Below are 26,875 nucleotides of genomic sequence, written 5' to 3'. Positions count from 1 at the left end.
AATTCGATTTCGCTTCACTCTGTTGGATCTATACATACACATCCTTACTCTCTCCCTCATTTATATGTCCCTCACCTTCCTATTCTCTCTCTCTCTCTCTCTCTCTCTCTCTCTCACACTCTCTCTCTCTCTCTCTCTCTCTCTCTCTCTCTCTCTCTCTCTCTCTCTCGCTCTCACTCTCTCTCTCACTCACTCTCTCTCACTCTGACAGACATGTGGAAGGAGAGATGATGGTGGATAAGAGAGGCTGCTGAGTAAACAGAGGACGGTGGCATTCCAGCACACTGCCATGGCGAGGGGACTGGGCTGGAGGAGAATGCTGGTGTGGGTGTGTGAAGGCAGCTGGACCACAGGAGGCGTCTGCTCCAGAAAAAGGGACTGAGAATGAGACATGCAGGGCCTCAGCAGTCTGCCTCTGCCCAGCATGGTATCTCTCCACTGGCTTCTGAAATGATATTAGTTTCTCTCTCAAATACGGTCATCCAACTTTACTTTTACTTTACTGTCATCACTATTTCCATCTGAAATCTGGGCCTGATCCTTCTGTCAACTGTGGAGATCAATAAAAGCCATGCGACCAGTGGTAATCATTAATCTAACAAAAGCTCAAATCACTCTGAATCACTGGCAAGACGCGCTAAATTCACACTTTTTCATCCACTGCACAATGCAGTACAAATGCAAGCACTCGCAACGATGATAATGGCAAAAATGCCTGCCCTTTACGGAATATTATCCACAGTTGTTCAAATGATGCCTCTTTACAGGGCAGACTTGGACCTGTTGTTGTTTAAGAGGGACACTCTAATGAGCCGTGCATCCCACATGTTATGATCCACAGTGTAGTGCTAACAGCTGCTAGCAGGGGTGGGGGCCTGCTCTGTTCTGTGTGTGCCATGGCAAGCACTCAGTCAGGGCAGAACACAACCTCATCAACTCACAAGCCCTCAGTAATAACCCAGCCGTACTCTCCAGCAGATTCTACGGTAAGGGACATCCGCTTCCACAGTACAGAGCCATCCACAAACAAGTTGCTCCAACAATCTTGTGATGAACCTTGCCATACTAAATTGAAAATTACACCCAAGAGACCAGAGAGATATCTGAAAAATGAAGCCTCTAAAAGACCTGTTAGATCTGTAGGGCTTTCATACGAGAACAAAGAGCCCTTTTGTGAGCAGTAATAAAAATGAGTTTGGAGATCTGATGAACGATTAAAAACTGTTTCCTTTATGGTTGACTCATAAACAACCCTCTGCTTTTATTCCACTGTGATAACATCAGTGACTTGAATGCAATGACAAAGCTGGATGAAGGGGAAAAGATCAATGCAGTTTGGGCCTTCAAACTGTAAAAACGGACAAGAAAAAAAAAACATTGCTACAAAGCTATATTTTGAGACCGCCATACTGCACTCTTTTGACCCTGAGAGACTCTTTACGAACGTGCTGAAGGGATTGTGTTGGGAAATCTGTTGCTTTGTGTGGGCTTTGTACTGACGCAGCTTTGACTGTCGACTCTCTTTTTAATGCCTTGCACAAATGGGGCCTGAGAGAAGAGGCTGGGAAAGGGCCCTTTCCACAGCCTGCCACCCTGCTCTTCACCACTCTCCTTCCGTCCTCACACTAATGGATTAGAGCAAGGCCCATTACCCTCTTTTTCTGGCCTTGTCGAGTGGGGTGGCATCAATAGCACTGTTGTCTGGCACCCCGCACCTCTGTGTGTGAAAAATCGGGGCTAGAGGGGCCCCAGACTTCCAGAACCTTCCCACAGTCCCAAGGCTCTTCTCGGGGTCGATTCTGGGGGTGGCGAGATGGGACCGTCTTGATCCACCAGCGAAGCTTGACAAAATGAAATGAACAATACCTCCACAAGGGACGCCTACCAGGAGGGAGGGTGTGTGGGGAGACACTGGGGCCCAGGGGCCCAGAGGCATTCAGCAATATGGCAGTTAATGTCTTCAGGTGGAGATTTATAATAACGCTCTCCATAACCAGGCTCCTGATGAAAGCACCATAGCCTTGGTGGGAGAAACAAAGCCTCTGGGACTCTATTAAACACGATGAGCGCTACAGAAATGGAAGTGTTTCAACTCAGTGTACAGGCAGTTTCCCCCCCCCCCCCTAGAAAGAATAGAACTGGCTTCCTCCTGTCCAATAATGTGTGCCCATTCTGCTGTTCTCCTCCGATTCATGGGGATTACAACCCCACTAATGCACTGGCACTCCTTTAAAGCAGACAAAAGCAGCATACTTCAAACATAGACAAGCGTAGGGCTAAAAGAAGGCAGGGAGGGGGAGGGCAGTGCAGACCTCTCTGCTGAATGGTCTCAAATTAGATTAGAATAGAAACTCTGCCGCCCACTCCAGTTGGCCAAAAAAAAAAAAAAACCCACGCAAGAGAGCAAGTTTGACTCCTAAAAAATGATCTCTCACAAGTGTCACTGTGTCCTACTTTGAGGGGCCATGAGTGACTGTTGTGACCACATACATTCTAATCACTGTCCGCACACTGACAGAATGAGGCTGCCTCCCTTCCCCGGACTCTGGCTCCCCACCATTCGAGGCCACGGGCCACGCAGCCATGACAGGTGGGAGGAGGAGAGGGCTGCTTCTCACTCACAGCCCTCGACCGTAAAAAACAAGCCCGAAACGAATGACCATGAGCGCCACCAGCACCTACAGCACTTCCAGGCATTCAAAGTAAATCCCTAATGAGAGTGTTCGGCTCTCAATCTCCCTGGCTGATTTGTGTTGTTGTTGAGGGAGAACAGGAAGGGCAGGGCACCTAGCACACGCGTGTTTGACAATACTAGAGGGCAACATGTAATGTATAGCTGCTATGCAGAGTACACACACAGTCCTAGGGGGACTAGGGGGATGCCAGTGCCCACTCGGAGGGAGCAAGGTTGCCCGGCTGCTGGCACTGCGAGTGTGTCATGTGTGTGAGACAGAGTGCTGCTCTGCTCTGTGTCTGAGCTTTCAGAGATGTTAATGGAGCAGGAATAGAAGGCTGATTAAAAGGACACTTCCTCCTTAGAGACCTAGAGACACTTTTTTCCCCTTCACCCTTTTTTCTTTCCCTCCGAGCACCAGAACCTTCCTTGCAGGAGCTGGGGACCCGATAGCAGCAGCAGCAGCGCCGTGGCTGCTAATTAAATTAAGCCTTCTTTAATAAGAGAGGAAGCCAACGAAACACTTTATCCTGACTTTGCCATCAAAGGCGGCAGCTGAAAAATAAAAAGGAAAAGGAAAACATACAACCTGCAGTTATAAATTTCTGTTTGTTACGTCTCTCTCTTTCTCTTTCTCTATCTCCTGCCTGATGGAAAAACCGAACACGAGGGAGGAAGACATGTTTTATGAGTTTGGCAGAGTAAAAAATAGTTTGAAAAAAAGAGACTCCCCAAACTTCTTCCAATGATCTCCTTAAACACCTCTGACAAACGTAACACATTCCCCTCTAAATCCACTTAAGTGAAGGTCTTTGCCTGTAGCTGAACTCCCTGAGTTACAATGTAAGATGATTCTCTCTGTGCAATACTGAAATATATATCAGTGGATCTGGAAGTGATGCTCTGCACCAGGGTAACCAAGAAAGATAGAGAGAACAGAGGATTATCATAAATTTCCATCGGCAAACAGCTGTCTTTGGGAAAATATGTTTTTTTTAAAGATCTTCTCCCAAAGTGTTAACAGTTTCATATATAAAGATATCTGCTGTCAGACTGCTCCCTCTCGCAACACACACACACAAAGCAAGCAGCATGAGATCACAGGGGTGATTCATTTACAGGATAAAACCTCTTCAAAGCCCTTAAGAGGACTTCACCAGGTTGACGGTCAACCAAATCCTCTCCGAGAGCTGGCGATCAGATCACAGTGGAGCGAGTTCTATCCGTCACATGGGCCAAGGGGAGGAAGAGAGTCTCTCCTCCTTCTTATGGAAATGAGATGCATGACTATTCATCCAGGTCCCCAGAGAGATCATTATCAGTGGCTTCCGAGCATAATTGGCTAAAATTCGTCTATGTATCCCTCTCCATCTCCATCTCCCTCTAACCCCAGTCCCCCCTCCCACCACCACCAGCCTTTTCTTTCAGCAGTGTGAGCACCTTCAAACAGGAAGCTTCTCATTTTCCCCGACTCCTAAGTCTGTTCATCTCTTTTCCTCTCTCCAAACTCCCTCCCCCCCCCCCTCCCCTCTCTCTCTCTCTCTTTCTCTCTGTCTGAGTGCCCTCCTCCTCTATGAAACCAGTTTAAAATGTGGCCTCTGAAGTTAATGTGAGCATCTGCTCCAGCTGGCAAACAGTGCCCAGCAGATTTGACAAATCCATCTACTGTATGTGGCTGGGCTAATTACTACTGGAGCGGGAAAAGAAAAAGTTGCTGAGAGTCCGAGTGGCACCTGTATGGTGGACTGAAGCAGGGAAGTAAACTGCATTGTGCATTGATGAACTGAAAAACAGAACACTGAGGATAAATGAGGCAGAACATTTAGCTGCGGTTGCGTTTCCTGCATTTTTTTCTAGCATTTCTCTGCCCCTCACACCTAAAATGGCTGGGTTGACATTTTACTTGAAATTCCTCTCAAACACACGGATCCCATGCATGTGCATGGCAGGACCCTTCTAAATAAGGTTAGTAGAAGCTGGGAGGGGCTGGCCACCGCCTCTGCAGACATCCACGGGTGACCAGGGCTCCATCTGCATGTGTGGGAGGGGGGCGAGGGAGGCGGTGACACCACAACATAATGAAACTCCATTAATCCATTCATCTTCCAGGAATGGATGGGGGGGGGGGGGGGGGGGGGGGGGGCACAGGAGATTGATGGCCTGCTGATTCACCGCCACAGCCTTTTTGCCAGCCTGGGCGTGGGGTCCGAGACAATGGAGAAGTCGCCGCCGCTGTTTAATTAAATGACAGTCAAGAGATATGGATTATGACCCAGGGAGTAAACCTGAGCCACCGTAGCATGACAGCATCCCTGTAAAAGAGGCGCTGAGGCAGGGCTTTTTCCCTTTAAATGTGTTTTCAACAGAGCAGCCGCCTAAACAGGCTCAGAGAAAAACCCTTTTCACTTACACACGTTACTGCATTAACAATACTTGGGATTTGGCAATTTATAAAATTCTGCAAAGATTGCTAAAAATGTCTGACAAATGCGTATGCACATTTGGAAAGTAAAAGACTTGAAACATTGCAATTATGTGGTTTATGTAAATTAAGCAAAAATTTGGTCAAATGTGAGTTTGTGTGTGTGTGTGTGTGTGTGTGTGTGTGTGTGTGTGTGTGTATGTGTGTGTGTGTTAGTGCATGTGTAAACTACACTCAGAAGCTCCATGCATTAAGTCATTACAAGTAAGATTGCATTGCTGTTGGCAATAGTAAGACAGCAAAACAATGTCTCTTTAAGTTGCCGTATATTAGCTACATGACAGAAACAGGCATTAAGAGAGCAAGTGTATTTTAAAGGACTTGATCAAGCTGCATCCTGGTGAAAAACTGAAGATTAGCTGTAGCAGCGACTAAAGCCCTTTGTAGGTACCATACCACCAACTGCTCAACACCATCCCAGTGTCTGTGCAGCTACATCTGGCCCTTTCAAGATAACACCACTGTTTAACAATCATTTACAGCAGTGCTATTTATTCACACTAAAGGCGATAAACTCCACGAGTAGAGCCAACACCACAAGGCATTTAACAAAAAGGGGAAATGACAGAAAATACATATTAGAGTTAAAGACTGAGGAAATGAAGGGAAATAAACAAGAACCAAATGCAAGCCCTAAGAGCTAATCAACCAAAGTGAGACAGATTGACAGCAAAATAATAGCCTACTAAAACTGCACTCACTATCTTGATCTGTATTTTAATTATCACCAAATCATTTCGGGCACAAGGGACATATCAGACAAAGACGAGAACAAGAGAGCATTGAGTACAGGTTTCAACCAATACACCTCGCTCTCAGTTCAAGTGCAACAAGAGAAAGACAATAAATCCCCAAACAATATTTGTTGACAGTATTCAACAGAACCATTGATTTGAGTTATCGGCAACTGATTTGGCATTGCCTTTCTTTGGATTCCCCCATCAAATGACCTTTGACAAAAGAAAATCAAACGACCTTTGAGAGAAGAAATGACACACAGTTCCTCCGTATCCATGAATCTCAGCAGCCAGACAGTTAATCAACTGACCTGTGTCTGAGTGCATGCTCCCTTCCTGACCTGCAGTTCTGGTGTTACCAGCTACAACACTTGTTTCCCCTCACAAACACACTGTAGTGGGCGACACAGGCCTCCCCTCTAGCGCGATGCTCATCACTCTTCCCTAAGCAGGCGCAGAGTCTCCTCAGGGGATCCCCTCTCTGCATGCTCCCCATCCTGAGACAGCTGGCAGGGCCCGCTCCGTGCCGGCCATTACTGTGATTAGCCGCCACGTCAATCAAGCGGCCTCGCCCAACCTGCGGGGGACGCGATGATGGACAATTAAAGCACCAGGCGAAGACACAGAGGCGGCCTCTCGCCACCTGAAGATGGGAAAATAAAAGGTGGCATGCTGTCGGGAGAGGGAAGGACACACACCACAGGTGTGATGGCGACGACAACAACAAGAGAAGGGAGAGAGGAGAAGAAGGGAACAGTCAGAGAATGCCTCAGCCTCTGCCACCAATGAATGTGCGTACCGGTGTGTCATCAGTGGATACAAATACTGTCCCACACATCTCTAACGTGAGTAATATGCATTTCCAAAAGACATTTTGATGCTTTCACCAATGGTGAAACAACCCGGATTCATACTCCCCAGGGGATCTTCCCGGCTCCCCTCCTACTCTAGTCTATCTCCACTGTGGGATGCTGCCGCCGTCTTTTCACCACATCTACCTGCAGAAAGTGTCTGCTCACAGCTGCCTTCGCCCACAAACTATTATGCACACATTCTACTCTGCTTATAATACATACTGTATGCCAGCCTATTTACCCATGATATAAACAAAGGCCATCTTTGACATAGTTTTCAACTTAATTGCTCAATTCTTATGATAGTAACCTTATGAGGACTCAGTACCCACTTCAACCAACACTTTTAATGCTGGCTCTCTCCATTTTTATCCACTATTAATTCTGTATATGGATCCCCCCTCTGAGCTGAGGTTCTGCAGGGTGTCTTCCTGTTAAAAGGGAGTGTTTCCTTACTCCAGCCGCCTTAGTGCTTGCTCTAGGAGGTTCAGGCTCTGGGATCTGTAAAGCACCTAGAGACAATTTCAATTTTTATTGGACTATATAGATCAAATAAAATGGAACTGAATTGGATTGAGATTCAACTCAAAAGGCAGACAACCCAGCCTCAAATCGTGATTTATTTCCCATTGTAGGCCTATAGCCTTTTATCACGTCCGTTCATTCAGCACGTACCTGCTGCACTGAGAGTAGCCCTAGCTGAGACAGTGCTTTGTGAACTGCACTGGGCTGCAGTGCTCGTTGTTATAGCGCAGGCCCCTCAAACCCATAGGAATGTAATTGTTCTGACCCTTGAAAAACTGCGGCTGGTGTCCGGGAGCCAGTGGCTTTGAAGCCCTCTGCTCTGAGGGGGCCTCTGTGGCAGCCTCCACTTAAAGCAGAGAGCAGGGAGCCTCCTGAGCACAAAGGAACAGAATCCAGAGGTCAGCCCGGGAACGGACCTGCCATTTATCAAAACGCCTGAGCCCGCAGCACACAGCAACACACAGCAACACACGCAGTCAGCAGCCTGATTGACAGCAAAGAAAAATTGTGTGTGTGTGTGTATGTTTTTGTGTGTTTGTGTGTGTGTGTGTGTGTGTGTGTGTGTGTGTGTGTGTGTGTGTATGTTTGTGTGTGTTCGCCTTTCCTTAACACATGCGATTCCCCATTTATCACTGACAATAAAGACAAGTTGAGTGACAGACAACTTTCTCAGGGTGTTCAGAGGGGAAGCAGACAGGCTGCTCCAAGATAAACAGGAGTTCCACTTAGGGAAGCAGACAGCAGCGTTTCCCTGTTCCCACCGGTGGGCCTCCGATGATATGAACCTCATGAGAACCACCTGAGGAGCCGCCCTGTGTGCACGTGCCTTGGGAAGCAACAATGATTAGATCAATGTATGTTACCAGAAGGATTTATTGTGAGGACGATTCATCTAGATGATATGAACTGACTGAAACAAACAAGCTTATCCCTTTACATTCTGCGTCTGAGTCATACCTGTGAGGCTATTCACTACAGCTTGAGCCTCCTGTCCAGCCCACAAGAAGAACACAGACAAATTAACTCCCACACTAATTCAATTGAAAGTGATGAAGAGGTTTTGTTTTCCTATGTGGGGATAAACATTGTGGAAAGGGTGTGTACTCTTACATATAGTGAGATTCAGTCAGGTCAACCACACCCTGTGTGTGTGTGTGTGTGTGTGTGTGTGTGTGTGTGTGTGTGTGTGTGTGTGTGTGTGTGTGTGTGTGTGTGTGTGTGTGTGTGTGTGTGTGTGGTGGGTTCTCAACTTACAGCGGGTGCCTCTGACAAACAATCTGACCAATCTCATCCAGCACATTGCCGGGCTCTGCCGTAATGAGTCGTTCGCTGCCGTGCAGACCGTGGCAGCCACGTTGTGATGCAAATGAGGCCCCGGTCCTACCCGCCCCTCTGCCAACACCGCCCTTAATTGTCTTCTTTGATCTGAGGCTAATTCCACTAATTAGGAGCCGACTTTCAAAGTTGAACATTTTGCCTTGCCTCTAATAGATAAAGAAGAACCACAATCAACCTCTTTCCCCAAACTCACCCTCCCTCCCCTGTGTGATCGCTGCCTGATATGGTTGGAGGGCGGATTCCAAACGAACCAGAGCTCGTTCGCCATCCATGTTCACGTGTCCACACGTTAAACACACAAAAGAAAGATCGTTTCTGTGTGTGTAATGGACAGATGCACAGTCACAATAAATCATACCGCGCGGCTGAGCACAGATGCTCAATTCCCCCGACTAACACGAAATCACAACACTGTACAGGCAAAGCCAAACATCAACGCACTGATATGGATATGCACATTAAACATATCTTTCCCCATGCCATTTGGCCCAGATGCCAGTCTGAGGCACACTCAAACACAAACACACGCACACGCACACACACACACACACACACACACACACACACACACACACACACACACACACACACACACACACACACACACACACACACACACACCCACATGCATGTGCTGTTACGTATGAGACTCATTATTATTATTATTATTCTTATAGAGTGGATTGTGTTGTCCCCTTGGGTTCTAACAGTCTCCGGGCCACACTCTGAAGATGAGGACTCGTGCAGGCATCATCCTTTAGTTTTGCCCCAGATTGCATCACTCTCTCTCTCTCTCTTACACACACACACACACAGACACAGACACACACACATAAAGGAGAGAAGAAGGGATGGATAGATGGCAAGAAAGAGTCTGCGAGTGATAAAGTATGCACATGTTGGCCTCCGCTGGGTCCCAGCGCTCCGCGGCCCGCGCCAGTTCAGCTGCCTGTCTCCGCCTCCGCCCCGAGAAGAACCCTGCCCAGCGCGCCCCTCAGACGCATCGAGGAGCCGAGCTGTTTGGGGCGCTCTCAAGTCTCCGCCACGGGGCTGTCATCGCATAGCCTGGGGAGCGTGCTGTCCCAAATACGGCTGTCCCAGTATAAATTCACCCGTGCCATAAAAGAACGGTCATATGGCAGGACATGTAGAGAAAATGAAAAGTGGGTGATTTTGAATAATTCAAAGTGTACACACTGACAGCTCCCAAAGTAGCCTCAAGAACTGAGGCTTCGGAAACAAATTGATTGTGTCTGTGTGTGTGTACCAGGGTATATACAGCAATCCTTAAGTTAAATTTAATACCTTTTTAATACCTTCTGAATTTTTTTAAAACCATCACGACACTGAGTTGCAAGTGTTAATCGGCGACCTTTCTAACGTTTACGGAGATTTTGACATATATAACACTATACACAACATAATAGATTTAGACACTCACTGATGTTGACCACATATTGCACGCATTTATTTCATTTTGTGAATAAAAATAAAACAAACTACATTAAATGTGCAATGGAGAGATAGTTCCACTACCATCACAGACAGTGAAGGTGCCCCAGCAGGCGCCATTTGCACCTCAACCAACAGGATGGAAGCCAGCACGTGTCTCTGCCCTCTGCCTAATGTTTCCACGGAGAGAAGAGGTGAGCGCACACAGGAGACTCTCCCTCCAGCCCTGCACATGTCACGGGCACGGCTGCTCACCTGCGCCCTCATTACATAAGCCAACACATGGTGCCCTGGCTTCACAATACCAGACTGAACAGAACAGCACAATGCCAACAACATGGTTTTGTTGCTGAAAACTACTGTTCAGTCTACTAATAATAGTAGTAAATAATATAACATGTATTTTTGTTGTGTCAATCAAGTAGATATTTTCAACAGCTGAAACTGCTTCATTTGCGATTAAACTGTAGGACTTCCTTTCCCATCATTTGATCAATAAATAGATCACATTCATCAGAAACGACTAAAGGGGAGCAAGAGCACTGGCTGATGCATCGCTGTCTACCTCATTAAATGGCCCTAAATCACGATCAGATCAGGAAATCCAATACTAAATGAAATTACGATGTACATAGAACTGCACGGGAGATGTTTGCATTTTAAAAGAAAGGGTTGAAAACATGATCAAAGCGAAGCTATTTTTGCATGCTGTATAGCAGTCGGACATGGCTTCAGGCTGTCTCTAGGATCAAAACTAATAGCCTCTAATCAAGTGTTTCAGATGGCCTTAGGGCTATGTGTGGAGCAGAGCTGAAAGTGAGCTATTCAGTTTGATGGAGTCTAATGATGAAACTAAAGTCAGAGGCGAGTTTCAGCAGGAGAGGGAAGTGGGAATCTACATTCAAATTATCACCGTATTGCATAATATAAAATATTGAAGAAGGAGAATCTATTTTTAACTTGGCTGTTTATTTTTTAGAGAAAAAAACACCAAAACACTGAGCTATACGACAATAAAAACCTCAACCTTCAGGGTGAAGACAATAACACGGTGAAGAGAGAATCATAAATATGGTGAGAATTATTATGGTTCCACACAGAAGAGAGGAAGGCAAGTGCCTGACATTGTACAGTTGAGAGATCCCATGCCAATCGAAGCATGGCCTTTTAGTCCGTATCTCTGTCAGAAATGCCAGTTTGACAGACAGTGTGAGCCCCAGTGACATCTCCTCTCCACGAGGGAGGGGGAGAGAAGACAGTGGGCCGGGAGTCGAGATACTGTGTCGGCGGGGGGAGGGGTGGTGGTGGGGGTGGACGCACAGAGCAAAAAAAAAAAACCTCTGCCAATTTGCAGCTGGCCATTGTTAGGGTTTTTCATGAGCTCAGCGGTGAACCTCTTGACTCACCTGCAGCCCTTGACAAATAAAATGGCCTCTTACTTATTCATTCATACTCTCATTAGCATCGCACCTATTAGCAAGCGTAGCTCCGCAAAGGAAATCTGACAAGCTGTCTGTCAAGAGAAATGGACCGTAAACACAGCAATGTGCAGCCCATGCTGAAATCCCCTCCCCCCCTGCCCTTTCAACCTTTAGCTGTGTGGGCCAAGGCCATAACAGGTGCACGCTGGGAGCAAAATATAAGGGGGGGGGGGAGGGAAGGGAAGGGAATAGGAAGGGAATTCTGCCCATTGTTAATGTCTATTTGGGGAGATCGACAGCAGAGGCCTCGCAAAGTGCTTCAAGGGATTCAGCAGAGGATGATTACTTTTGAGAGCCTTATTTCAGGGCCGTCTTCCTGCTGAGGAGGTAGCCTTCTCTACCACGCCCGTCTCTGTCCCCCTTGGTTGCTCTGGGCAATTTGGAGTGTGGGCCTAACAAGCACTTGTGTCAGGTTTGTTGTCCTAATTAATTTGATTAGGGAAAAGCGGGGGCAGATGGTGGCAGGGGAGCGAGATGATCAGCCTCTCCTTCTCCACACTTCTCCGCTGGTGATGCAGCACTCCAGAGGTGCCACTGCTCATGGGACCCAGAGCCGTCCGTGCTTGTGTGGAAAAGGTGGAACACTTAAAGTATCTATACTGCATTCATGCAGCTTAGTTACTTTACACAGATTCAATAAGCTCTCCGCACACTTTCAAATAAGTAGCCCTGTCTTCTAACTGCACTTACTGTCAGCAAATACCTATCCTCGTAAACCTCACACACACCACAGACCTTACTGTAACCCTAACCAGCACCTTACCCTTGATCTACATCGAAGTTATTTGTTTTTCATTTTGTCAATAGCATATATCAACCAAAATGTTGGTGAAAAAATTACAATAAAGTGGGGCCAATACATCATAGTTCGGCAGCTGTTTACATATGAATGAAATTGTTCTTTACCACCCATATTCAATGATGTCCTTTAAGATAGTACTCGTGGAGGGATAGAAATTAAAGTGAGATATAGTGAGATTCAGTCAGGTCAACCACACCCTGTGTGTGTGTGTGTGTGTGTGTGTGTGTGTGTGTGTGTGTGTGTGTGTGTGTGTGTGCGTGCGTGCTTGCGTGTGTGTGTGTGTGTGTGCTTGCATGTTTTGTTGTCCACACTGCTGGCCCCAGAGTAAAGGACTGAAAAATGCTCACCTATGCAGTTGAGGATAGCTGTGAGGCTGTAAAACTGGCCTCTGCTGCATACCACACGCTGCTCTGATTGGCTCTTCCCCTCCTGGGTTACATCACCCCCACTTTGGGGCAAGAGCTTAACCTCATGACAGATGGCTACAAAGAACTTCTAGCGCAAGCAAGACTACAAAAGAGGAAATGTACTAAACTTTGGAATTCACTCAAAGACTTTCACTTTAAATGTAAAGATGAGGTGTACTGGACAGCCCGTCCATCCATTCCATGTAAGAAACGTTTGGCATACATGTGTTAATTACAGCAGTAACTCTTTTGTTCTTCGTGAATCCTTTTACTTCAGTCAATCTGCACGGACAAAAATAATGAATACATTTTGAATATGGAACATGGTATGGCGGAGAGGAGCTCAAGCCTGCGCCATCAGCCGTTTACCCCATCAGGTCTCTCAGGCAGGTTGCCCAGGTAGCCTCATTACGGCTGAGGTGAGACACGCTGGACCTCTACCCACTTAAATTTATGCTTAGAGGAGAAATAAAGGGACGTGCTCTCCATGGAGTTGACGGTACACCTTTTTATCTTTACCCTAAATTCATACGAGCATTTCACACTCTGAAGCCAGAGACCGCTAAGGGGAGGTTCTATGAACACACTTTCAGAGGGTATGGATATGGTTCCCCTGTAGTGAGAAAGCAACGGAACTACTTCACTCTCCCTTAACCTCCTTCTCCTCCTCCTAATTGACTCCTTCGACACAACAATTGGCGGGCACTGATAAGTACATGATGTGATAAGATCAGCATCATGAGGCAGGCACACAACCGAGTGAATACGGTGATCATATCTTTTAAGCACAGTACTCTACTGAATAGAGGCATATTTTGATAATTTAAGTCATTTAACATCCTTAAGCCCTACTCATTGACATGGCTCTGGAATCTCCTCTTGCGTTGGCATCATGTATCGCTGTAATCTTTGGATATAGTAGTCATCAGAATGCAAAACACCTCACCACAGTATCTGGCTTCAAAAGTTCTTAACATTAACCACTTCGATGCATTGTCCAGTCGTTATTTTAATGTCATAGCAGTGATGGAATGATAACACAAAGGGGACAATAAAACTCAAGCCATTCGTTATATCAAATAAACAAAGCCCAGTTGTGAGTTCCCTCACTTTTTATGTTTCTGTCTCAGAGGAACCGGTAACTTTTACTGGGTTATCCTGTGCCACAGCACCCTCTCAAATAATTAGGACCATTAACCAGCTCACCGCAGACACAAGTACATATTCTTGGCCCCTAACAGTCAAAATATGCTAAGTGTCCTTCCTGCCGCTTTAGTTTCACTCCTATTTGCACGATTCACACATAGGCCTCCGCACAGACCCGGAGTGCAGCGGGCCTCGCCTATGTTCCAGCGCTGGTGGGCAGAGCAGCTCAACCTGCCAGCTCCCCCGAGGGCGTTGCGGTGTGAGGCGCCATTAGGCTGATGGGATGTGGCAGCTGGGTTAGCCTCCTTTAGCACCCAGCCTCTCTTCAGGCCACACTAATTAAAAGAATCCAAACCTGCGACCGAGGAGATGGACTTATTGAAAGCTAATGAGGTGAGCTGGACTGGCAGCTACGCCGGTGTGTGGTGGAGTGGATGGCTGTTGGACAAAGTACAGAAAGGACTTTGTGGAAGAGGAAGAAGAAGAAGAGAAAGAGAGAGAGAGAAAGAGAGAGAGAACTCCTTGCCGCAAAGCCAGACGCTAATTCATGGTGGAAATGGGGTCCGGCGAGTGGAGCTGGCCATGAAAGCAGAAGAGTGGTGGTGCACTCAGCTGACATGAGACACAGCGCTGATTAGAGCCCCACTCTGTTGCCCATATGAGGCCCAATCTCCAGGTCGAGAGAGTGAGGTGAGGAAAGCTGGATGTGTGAGGATGGGCGTAACAAGGGCCACAGAGGGAGAGAGGGAGAGAGAGACGGGCAGACAGGCAGAGACAGAGATAGCGAGAGCATCCATTTGATCCATGTGACTACAACAGCTATGTATTTAAGTTACAGCCAGAATGCACCCGTGTGAGAATGCTGTCATTACATTACTAGACTTGTCGAACTTTCAGTTTCTCTTATCGGAGTAAGGCACAGAATTCCTATGGGGACTCGGATGAGATTGGGTATGGAGAACAGCGCTGTCGGCCATCACAAGCTGATCTGTGCTATCTGCATTTACAGCTGTGCATGATGATGATTTTCCAAACAAGCAAGTGCTTGACATGAATGTTTTATTAATCTCACTGACTCCATCTTATTGGCTTGTCAGTCTGCAAGCGGGCGATGGAAGAGCAAAGTCACGGACAAAAAAGAATAATTTACCTCCCTCAAACCTTTGTCCTACTGCCTAGCAGATGGAAATGTAAAAAATAATAGCCCACTTTCTCTGGCCGCCCTGCTTCAAAGGAAACGCATAAAAGTCCACAAACTACCGTCTCTATACAATCATCTGGCTTTGGACCTCCAGTGCTTTAAAAAGGACCATGAAACAAAGAGACACTGTTGCTTTTGGTCATTCTTTTGGAGGCTCTCCTAGGGATGTGCTCCCATACAGACCAAGGGCTGCACCCCCAGAGGGAACTACATGCTTTAGTCATTGAAGGGGGCCGCTGGAACAAAACACAGGGCTGCCACGGTACATTCAGTGACACCAAAGCCCTGGCCCTGGAGCAAGAACATGGAGGGGTAGGGTGTGGGTAGGGTCATATTTGGGCAACTGCAGGCTCACTGAACGAACACTGACAGCGAGGAAGGTCAGGGAGGACTGTTTCATGTGAAGTTGAGCGGAAGCAAAAACAGCACACTGCACCTGCTAGGTGACAGACAAAAACATGAGAACAAAAGCAATCAGGATGTTTTTTTCTCTCCACTAAAGCACTCTGAGCATGCACTTGCAGGGCTTCCAGTCGGCAGGACCTCTCTGCAACCACTCTCACACCAGCTCCTTCTCAAAACTCTCCAGGGCCTCGACTTCTGGCCGAGATGCAGTGTGGAAGAAAGTACGGGGCCAGTGGAGTCAAACGTCCAATCAACCTCCTCTCCCACTATCTATTCCTTCAGCGCTTCCTTGACTGCTCTCCACTCTCACATTGTGTCCACATCTCTGCCCCTGGCCTGGGGAGAGGAGGCTTGTCCATGCCAAATCCATCAGAACGAGGGTGCCAGTTAAAAGATACTGCCATGAGCTGCCAGACAGAACAGCCAACAGATGAATGTCCACAGACTGAGTGGTCTTTCCCCAGCCATGCTGAGGGTATTCACAGATGGATGGACTCGGTGAGAGTGAGAACTCACTGGGCATTTGAGGGGAGCATCAGTAGACCAAGAGTCAGGAAAACAAACTTTACTGGGAAAGATTCAATAGCAAGAGATGACACAGACAAGATGGATATTGTGGATGTCTATCCATGCCTTGGTATGCCTGCATGTGTGTGTGAGAGAGAGAAGGATAGAGAGAGAAAAAAGAGAGACCAATGTGTGAATAGAGAGATGGGGAGAGAGCAGAGAGCATCTGTCTTGTGGCGCAGTAGCTCTTAAAAGAGAAGGAGCTGGCTGCGTACGAGGGAGGAGGAGGAGCACAGGAGCCGTGTCAGAGAGTGTGTGTCCTGTGGCCGGCCAGGATAAAGCGTCCCTGTCACAGGCAGCACGGCTCCCCAGGGCTGGGCCTGATTAATTGGGCTGTCCAGCCCCTGTGATAGTGGCTACTTTAGCGGCGAGCTCATGGGAAACTCACCGCTGTCCCTTTCACTTCTGTCCCTGCTTGGGAGAAAATGAAGGGAGGGGAGGGGGGAACAAAAATGTTTGCTAAAATTAGATATGCCCCCCCCCCACCCCCCTCAGTCTTACTCTCCGCTCCCTTCTCCTTTGCACCCTCTCTCCCCCGCACTTTCTCCCCCTTTCACTTGACGCTACAAACAATCTTGCATCAGCATCCCCCTCACCTTGCCAAAGGGGTGTAATGTTTCTGTGCAGGTGCACGGCGGTAGGACAGAAGGGGGTGGTAGACAAACAGCAGGCATCTCAGCGTGCTCACATCGCCCGCTCTCCCAGGAAGTCAATCACTCACAACAGATGCTTCACATGCAGATATGGATGCTGACTTTCTCCTTCTCTCTTTTCTCCCTGTACTGTATGTGTTTGTGCATGTGTGTGTGTTAGAGAAACAAGGAGGGAGAACGAGAGAGGGAGAGTGTGCATGCAAGAGACAGCAGGAGCGAGTGAAAGAGAGACAGAGAGAGTTCTCCACTTTATCCATGGCACGGGTAAGAGCTGTGATTAAGCACCGCTGTCCCAGGTAAATGGCCACAGAAGGGGGAATGCAGCAAACGTTGACATTGGGCCAGTAAAGATATTTTGTCATTTTCTCCCTCACTCAGAGTTCTCATTTGTTCCTGGTCACTCTCTCCCCCATAGTGTTTCTTTCTCCTCTTCACTGTGTCCAGTAAGGAGTAGCAGCCAAGCAATATCAAGCTAGAGCACTAGGCTATATATGAGTAACTACAATACAAATTTGCAAAGAACATTGCATGTTGAAAAAGAGTAGCTATAAAGGCTACACCTCCATCCTGATCACTGTGAGATCCTTGTGCCAGTTGCAACATCAGTGTAACTGTCCTTTAAAGTCAGTGTCTGATTTCAAAAACCTCCAACCATCTGGTTTTGAGTGACTGGCTGGACTCTGTTCTTCAGCCTGGACTTTTGGCTGCTCCCTGCATCCCAAACAAAAAAAAGCCCTTCGTCTGCACAGCCCTCCTCCTCCTCCTCCTCCTCCTCCTCCCCCACCCACCCCACCACGAGCAGCCAGGCAAGGTCAATTGCTTCTCCCCCCGATCTCATTCAGTGCTTTATGTACCTTTACACCTGGCATTATTTCAGCTCTGCTGCAAGGTGACTGCTCACGCTTCAGAGGTTCAGCCATCTGAGCACCGACAGACATGCGGCGCAGGGCATCCTTAAAGGGCAGGGTCAGCTCTCTGTTGCGTATGCTTGATATACATCTCATCCTTGGATTATATTTTATTACTGTTGTAATCATTATTCCATCTCTCGCGCATTCCGACTCAGTTCCTTTTTCCTGCCCCAAATTGACCTCATAGTATCCCTCTGCCCCTTCTCTCTCCCTCTCTCCCTCTCTCCCTCCCTCCCTCCCCTCTCTCTGTATTCCCACACTCCCTGATGCCTCCTTTACCACTGCTCTGTCAGACAGCAGGCTCATTTACTAAAGGTCATGCTGGTGAAAGATTCATTTAAAAGGACAAACTGGAAGAAGAATTAATAGCCATCATTGCATTTAATTCCCAAATTCCATATCTGAAACCATTTTTTAACAAATTGACAAACTAACATCTCTTATATTTTCCACACAATGTCTGATTTGATGCATTCTCTGTGTTAGGATTTAGATAGCGCACAACATTTTGAATGCTTTTCCATGGCAGTCAATATCACACTGAGGCCTGTCATAATTGCCCTGCATATGCAGATTAGCAGAGAATATTTTCAAAAGGATTACAAAAGGAAAGAGACAGAGAATGAAACAAGAAAAAATGCTCCCCCCAGAACTGTAAAACATGAAACACTTGCCACAAGAAGGGGTACAGTGTCTGCGTAGGAAAGTTTGCCAACCTATTATTATTCTTTTATTTGTTCATCTTTTATGATGCAGGCGAGGAGAGACCGAGCGAGCAAAAAACAACTTGTTGTCAACCACTTCTGAAGGCATAACAAGGCCAAGAGTAGAAATTAGGGAGGCACAATTAACTGACTTTTAATTCTACACATTGTTGTAATGAGTGCGTTTTAGTAGAGATTAGCTATATATTCATTGTCATACTAATTCCCCACTTTTGTGGCCCACACAAAGAGAGGGATAAAAGCGTCAGAAGGAAAGGAGAGGCAAACTAGTGCAGAGGCACGGTCGACTGGAAGAGCTCAGCACTACACGACTGACGCTGTCAATCAAGGTGGAGGCTTCACCGCCATCACTCACAAGTCCTCCGAAAGGCTTCGTCTTAAAAAACCTCGTGGCACAGAACCCCTAATTGCACCCTGACAGATAAGCTTTCTGGCTTGTGAGTGAAGCACAAAAGAGGCACTCGAGCTTGTTCTTGGTCTTTCTTAGCCGCATGCTCCTCAAGTACGTTTTGAATGGCATTTTCTGTGAGTCACCGGTGGACTGATTTGAATTATGTTGATGCAGAGAGGTGAAATTGAAGTTCGATGTAAAACAATAGCTCCCAGCATCTAGAGCGCTGACTGACATGGTGTTATTTGTCATTTTTGCGGCAGCTGTTCTCCATCACCGTCAAGCAGATACATCTGAGGATGTAACAAGCCATGCCCGTTTTTGTTTTTTTTAATATGAAGCGAACTACTCAGTATTAGTCTGTTTTTAAATGTTGCACACCCCTTTAATTACTGCACACATTTATCACACATACAAACAGATCTCACACAGCGTGCTTTCCACTTGAAGACGGTACATACTGGTACAGTATGTACACACTTTACATCCATGTGCTCCCAGCATTCATTAGTCCTCATTTCCTGTTCTTTAGCCAGTTTAATCTTGCAGTTTTGTGCTGAAAACATGTTCGGCTTAGATGGGGGCATGTTTGGCGTGAACCTGGCAGGATACCACGGTGCATGCACAGTCCCAACAGTGAAACATGAGTGCAAAAGGTGTTGGGGACATGACATTTATTGATGGCGCCATGAATGCCTGTGGATGTACCAAAGTACTGGCTGACAAGATGACAAGTCTCCAGAAGCTTGGCATAAGAGGAATATTCCAGCATGATAATGATCCAAAGCACACTGCCAAAATCACGCAAGAGTTTCTAATGAAGAAAAAAGTGCAAACTATGACCTGGCCAAGTATGTTCTCAGACTTGAAGCCAATAGAACAACTTTGGGGTATTTTAAAGAAAAAGGGAAAGCAACACAACCCCTTCAGCAAAGAGCAGCTGAAAAAAATTCTGTGAAGAATGGCAGGACATCTCTCCAGAAATGTGTGCCTCGCTGTTATCCTTCATTCCGAGGAAGATTCAGTGTGACACCAGAAATGAAGATAGACATATGAAGTATTGAAAAGATCAAATATTTGGATCTCAGTAATGGAAGGTCTACTGACTTTTGTTGCATTGAGTTCCTACTGTGGGGCATGTATTTTTAGAATAGTACATCAGTTTTTAATTTGATATGAGAGCAAATACACTACTGTTCAAATTAGAAGTAATGCAATTACTGTAAAGTGATACTATTCTGAATCACTTGACATTTAAGTGATACTGCACAGGGGTGTGCTCACTTCTGTTGCATACTGTATATCAGAATTCAAATATATGAAATGAATATTGGGCAGCGCTCAAAATTAAATTAAGAATGTCTTAATGAAGACAAGGTGGAGCAAGCTGGTGAAAATACATTCTCATGAAGGTTCTGGTTAACATTGAGGAGGTCAAATATGGCCAAAGGAGAGTTTTTTTGTCTTCTTTTTAGGGACTGAATAAGGGACTAAAACAAATAATGCACAAGATTGCCTATTGAAATGAAACAAACATACATCCTGAATCACAGAACTTTAAAGTCTCCTCCTCACTGTAGAAGTGCATCTCCTGCAGGTACTACATAGGTCAGCCTGTTTAAATTCTGACCAGACACCATAAGATCGCCATTTCCTCATCACCTAACTTCCTGTGGTAGTGACAGAACAACCAATCTGACCAACATCCCTCAGGCCTTCTACCTCCTCATACCCCGGTCCCTGAGAAGCCACGCCAGGAGGGAAAAAGACATGGCTCCCGATGCTGCTGCTCTTCCCGGGGCCCAGCATGTTCAACAGGAACCCTGAGCTCGAGTGAGACATTTTAGGCAGGACCAGAGAGAGCCCCACTGCACGGAGAGAGACGCCTTCGCTTGGCAAGAGCATGGATCTGTGGGAAACAAAGCCCGCTTCTCTTCCCATTGAGCACCACAGGCGCCATGGTCAGAACGCCTTTCACAGGCTATGTTAGATGAACAAAATGAATGAGACGCTTTTGTGAGACGATGGCTCATTGCTGGGTGGGCAGGCAAGTGTAACACCATCTCTGCATGCTTTGATAACACCGAAAAGAGAAAAGGGAAGGAGAAGAGGCTGCTGCTCTTGACACAATGTGGGATCACTGAGAACATCCCTCGGCTTTGTGGTTGGCCGTCAGTGTCTGAGCCAAAGTATGTAAACACTTCGACGGACCATGAACTTGAGAGGTGCATGCAATTGAGAGAATGATATCAAGTGGCATCCAAACGGGCCTGAGCCATTGTGTTGCTCTGTGTCTCAAATGTTGTCTAGACATCAGCTAATAAGATACTATGTAGTCATTGCAATGTGCTGATGCCTACTATATATCGAAATCAGTGTAAGCTGTTCTCTTTGAATGTTTGGCAGCACTGCCAGAGCCAAAATATGATCCCTCATACCATAGAGGAATCAATGTGTCTATAGTGTTACAAAGCATGAAACTGGCATAGTGAGGGTCTGTGTCATGCTGTACTGCTTAAATCACTGTGCACTGTTTCTTATGGGACACACAGTCATGAATATTGTACAGAGATTGGAATTCAAAATGCTATAGAGTAACTTGATCAAATAAAAGGACCAAACTAGGACATGGGTGGTGTAGACCAGAGAAACCCCACGTATTCCAAACACCCCATAGTCTTCTGAAAGGCAATCAAATGCACATAAACAGAGAGGCCGCCACCACAAGCCAAGCTGAGACAAGGCTCTACCCTACCCCAACCACTACCACCGACTCACTAGCAGCCCTGGCCCTGTTTGCCTAGGGGAAAAAAACAGACTGTCATGCGTGCCCTCCATCAGAACTGTGTCTCTAGGAGGGCGGGGGGTGGAATGGGCTCAGGTAACTGCCAGGTAATTGCCTATGTCGCCTGTACTAAGAATCACCATTGCATCCAATCGAACTTTCTGTAACAGTCCACCTTGCACCCAGGACTAACATTACTTCAAGTAAATGGGCACTCACGATCGACAGTCGACACAAACAGAAAAATGGCATTAACATTTCACTGCCCTCTACAACTGCAGGCTGGGCCTTGAATTCTTTGGTTCTGAATAGGAGAAAAAGGCAGTACTGAGCTAAAGGGAAATGAGATTGAAAGCAAGTTTAATTGCCAGATGATTAATTTTCTTTGGTGCTGAATGTCTCTTCTCACTGACTGGAGTTAATCCATGCTTAAGCCGATTAACACACTGATATTTGTGTTCACTGGTCTTCCATCAGTGTTTTCCACAAGAACTGTAAAATGTAATTTAGTGGCCTGATTTAAATTCACAGCCCTTGGCCACCAGACTGGAAAATACATCAAATTATTCAGTTTAATAGATATACAGTAGATTACAAATATAATCATTAGTATAATACAAATGAACACAGGAAAACCGCGTGTTCGGTCATTCATGACATAACATCTGCCATATGTGAAAAGTACAAGAGATTGCCTTCCTTATATCTGGAAGTGAAATAAAGTCTTAAATCAAATGCGGCTCAAATGAAGTATAGGCACACCGTTTCAAACAATTGTAAACAAAATACATCCCACAGTAGCCCTTTTCAATGTCCCTCAGTCTTGACGGCTCTAGCATGTGGACCTTATTACGCACCAGGTCTCATCTGGCTGTAGCTAACGCACCCAATTCGTCTTGGTGGAGCTGCGATGGCGCACCGCACTACCGCGCTCGACATCAAATGATTTAAATGACCTCTACGCATCAATGGCAGCAATGTTTATGGTATTAGGATCAGAAAAAATATTACACAACAGCAACGCAGGCTTTTTTGGGTAGTGCATCTTGGGTTGAAATAGAGACAACACACCCTATTGTCTGTTTGGGCTGTCTTACCAAAAGACGACAGGTACCCGACAAGTCCCATTTAAAAAAAAAAATTCTTATCATTAAACATTAAATAAATATGCCTAGCCTACAATTGGTGGCTCGATATTCCATTGCGACAAAACGAATATTTCACTCGACGAATGCCAAGAAAGCTAATTTAACTAGTCCAGGACCCTATAGAAATAGTGTACACACAGAATGTTTTTTTATTATTATTATTTTCTTAATGGTTTACGCACGGTAACACTAAACTCAACGAGGAGGCATTGGTGAAATGTTTGTGTGTGTATGCTTGGAAGTCCTTATGACTTCACGTTAAACAGGAGCTCGGTGGGTCTCCGGATCATACTACCACCATGTGGATATTCGAGTTTTTCAGCACTCAAACGGAGGCGTTTGTTTCGCTAAAACCTTTTCAAACATGTGATACACTTTTTCAACCATAAATAACTTTTCCTTTGAATTTACTTAGGTGGTGTATGTTTGTTTATAACAACAATCCAATATATACACTCTAAACCACCCATTGATTAAAGAAGTGCTAATTAGTAGAATGACCACATGAGTTGTGATTTATTATTAAACTGACTTTAACTCAATCATAAATAGGTTAAGAGATGCCCAGGTATAAAATAGTAGGGGAATCTGCCGTTTTGTAAATAGCCTATCTGACGGTATGTGGGCTACACCTAGCAAGCGGAAAGATAAACGTTAAAATCAGCCTTAAAATAAACATACCCCTAATTAACTGATATTAACTGATAACTGTTGAAACGATATTAGATGCTTTACCATCTACGTCGGAAACAAAAAAGTTTGGCATAGCGATGTGAAGAGAAACTCGTGTGGACAAAACACGTTTTATCCGGTAACACTTATTGTTCTCCTAAAAAGCGACAGAAAAAAATCTGGTCTGGGTAAATTCCTTCTCCCACAAGGGACGGGGTGAGAATAATAACGCTCCAGTTGGAAGAGCTGTGTTGCTTTGGTAGTGGGACACGTGTGATACCGTTTCACTGCCCTATTCTCTGTAGCCTACATTCAACAGTGTCTTTATGTGGCCACCCATTCATTGATTGCTTCTTATTTAGACCCTCAGAAAGATGTAGGCTGCAACTGGAGTAAAGTATCAAATTAACCTGTTTTCTGTGTAAAGAAAAAAAACACTGCCTCTCTAGGGACTCCTTAGCTTACTGCAGGTTGAAAAGTGAAACACAAGAAACGCACCGAATGTTGTTTTTAGACCAATTGAAAAGAAAACGCATTCGTTGTTTACATATCAATTCATGTGTTTGCCAGAACATTTGTAAAGGAAAGTCTGTGGTGGTGGTACTCTGATGCTTATGGAGTAACAATAGCGTTGGTACTTAAGTGTTTTCGTCAAGTTAATTATGCTATTACAGTATGTTTCGATAATATTGGTTATACATTATACACTACATCCTTTTCAATAACACAAAATAGGGTTTATTTAATCAAAGGCTAAGTGAGCGAACATCCTCCTCAGAACGACAGGAAAGTAGCTTTAACATTTGGCAAAGTGAACAGTCATGACAAGCTTCCAAACACTGCTGGCAGAACTGTCACTCACCTGACTGAGAGGTGCTCATCCGAAACACGACTGAAGTCAGAAGAAAGCCAAACAAACACGGAGAAGACGCCAGCTTCATTTTGGGCAGAAAGGTAGTAGTAACTCCTATAATTCACATGTCCAACACCATATCCCTTTTGCGGTTATTATTATTTTAATGAAGATTTAAGTGTCAGTGTCTGAGCACACTTCTACTTTGCTGTACTTGTCCGCAAACTCTTATTTATTGATGTTACGTTCCTCGATGAACTGTCAAGAGTTTAAAACAGTGGCGTTTCCCAGGCGCGCAATACAGTGGCTAGACTAAATCGCAATGCAATGCTCATGCCATTACTGTCTTCAGACTTCAGTACGCAGACGGCTCAGAGACTAGACACTCCCCCAAACGCGCGTACCCTCTCCTCTCTTTCCAGACATTGGACTAGAGTATGTAGAAGTACTCGTAAACCCGCCCTCTTCAACTCGGCGTCTACTACTCTTGGAATTTAGAGTCGTTAGGTTGTTCCACGTTCTGGCTTTGCGATGCACCTGTCAACCTGGAATAACCACGCGTTTACAAGCCCCATGTTATTCCCATCGATACAGTAAAGAGAAGCACGTTTTTATAATTTTAACGTCTAGTTAATATAATGCGCATAATAAACTTGGATAGATTATTACGATTTTGTCGACTTCCTCACGAATTATAGAATTGTATGCATCTTGAGTAGGCTACCTGTCATGTCTATAGGCTGTTACTTCAGTTCTCTCTCCTCCAAAAAAAAATAGTTGCGTGGTGTCCTTCAAGACATTGTCCTTTCAATATCATTTCACTTTAACACCTACCGAAAGGGGTTATGACTTCCTGCAGCTTCAATATGCTGAAACATCTGGTCTTTCTCCGTGACTGACAAACGCATGCTTTAAGAGGTCAAATTGAAAACCTCCAGAAATCATGACAAATAGAAGTGCACAACCAAGTGATGAGAAATTGTTAGTGTCCTAACCATTGACTAATTTTGCTGAGGGAGAAAAAAAGCGAGTTTGAGTCATTTGCCTATAATCATAAGTGTAATGCTTGTGTTTAATAATTGCAAAAGTCAAGAAGAGCATAGACTTCGCTGCTCGCTCGATGCAGTGAGTCAATTTAATTTTGACGCTTTCCTGGGGAGAAGGTGATCATAATGTTAGCCACTAGAGGGAGATACAACTACTGAGAGAAAATAGTAGGTGTGATAAAAGCATGTTTACATTCAAGTAGGGTTTGTTTGGTGGCTACGGCTGATAACTCGATGATGTCGAGCTAGGCTCATTCTGGTGAACTCATTGTGGGTCTAACTGACAAAGGGATGAGGTATAGGCGTAAATGACAAAAATGTCAGTGTCCTGTTAGTTTTGTCAAAACAATAGGCTTACTTGAAAATCAAATTAATTGTAGCGTGCAGGGGTACTACAACGCATCGGCGTGCTGATGTGAATGACGAGGCTCCAAATAGTTCTCCACCCTTATTCTTTGACTTGGTGGTGATGTCGATCTGAATTAATGTGGTATTGCCTACCCTTTTGTGTCCTGTTTTTTGTGTCCTGTATTGTGGATTTAATGTTTGATGCCCTAATTAGCCCCACTTCTGTGAGTGTATCTGCCTACAGTCGTGGTGTGTGCTAGGTCTGTATGAGATGTCCCTTGTGTGTCAATACATTTTGGATCTGTTCAGTCGCCAATAACTTGTATACCCATGGGTGTTCGGTATGGGGGATATATATGACTGCCTACTAATTAGTTATCTCTGTGCTCATCTCTCCTTCTGGGCAAGTTTGCTACAGTAGCTCAAACTGTTGAATATAATTATCATTATTAGATTTGAATCAGATTAGTTTGAAATGCTGTCAAATACTGACACCCTCATTTCTTAAAATCTTGGAATTATGGACGGTAGAGGCTCCATGGCATTATTGAAGATCATATGATGCTTGCTATATACTGCTAGTAATCCAATGCAACCAATCCACAAATGTTTAATGGGTGGGCCTCTGCTGTGGAAGGCCTGTCAATACAAAACTGTGCCTCTAGCCCTTCACAATGACTCTAGCCAGACAATATCCAAGTAATAAAGCAGCTTTATCAAACTGGGCAGAGCATATTTCCAAGTGTCCTGCTTCCCCAGCGATGCCCATTATCCTGCTGCAAACATACACATGGGCATTCAGAAGACTGCTACAAAAGGCCCACCACAGCATTGCTGAATGTGCTGTGCTATCTGAACGCTGCAATGTTTCATATTCATAGCAGCATTGCTCTTAGTTGTTTTTCATTTTGACAGAGATGCTGGCCATTTTTACAGACTGGATGTTAGTCGTAACATGGCTTGGTCCCAGACAGAATTTATTAGTCTCTTGCAAGACAATTAAAATGCTATGTATGATTTGATAATAAAATATATTTGGGCATTTATGGACTGTGGATAATTTGTAGTGATGAAGACTTTACAAGGAAATTCTAATCTGTTCTGGCACAGAATCCTTTGTGTTAACCAACTGAAATATATGCCCACGCCTCCACCGTTGCTAGTTGTGGACTTGTCCATGCCAATATTGGAAACCTTTGCATGCATATCCCTGCCCCTGTAAACTCAGATCTTATGCTAGTTGTATGCTAGGCTGTTTTCCTCCTTTACACC

The 26,875-nt window shown here is 45.4% G+C and overlaps 1 protein-coding gene across 2 annotated transcripts in view; it reads right to left on the bottom strand.

Annotated features, from left to right (window-relative positions):
* LOC105907911 (receptor tyrosine-protein kinase erbB-4) overlaps window positions 1-24,567 on the bottom strand; it is a 235,156-nt gene extending 210,589 nt beyond the window's left edge. For both annotated transcript variants that reach the window (XM_031559659.1, XM_031559666.1), the window contains exon 1: window positions 24,219-24,567. In XM_031559659.1, coding sequence (XP_031415519.1) covers window positions 24,219-24,297 — 79 coding nt within the window. In that variant the 5' untranslated portion in view covers window positions 24,298-24,567. The remainder of the gene's footprint in view (window positions 1-24,218) is intronic.
* Between the last annotated feature and the right edge of the window lie 2,308 nt (window positions 24,568-26,875).

The sequence above is a fragment of the Clupea harengus genome, chromosome 2 (assembly GCF_900700415.2).
Source record: "Clupea harengus chromosome 2, Ch_v2.0.2, whole genome shotgun sequence".
NCBI classification, from domain to species: Eukaryota; Metazoa; Chordata; class Actinopteri; order Clupeiformes; family Clupeidae; genus Clupea; species Clupea harengus.
The sequence above is the reverse complement of the archived record's forward strand: the minus strand, read 5'-3'. Positions and strand labels throughout refer to the sequence as shown.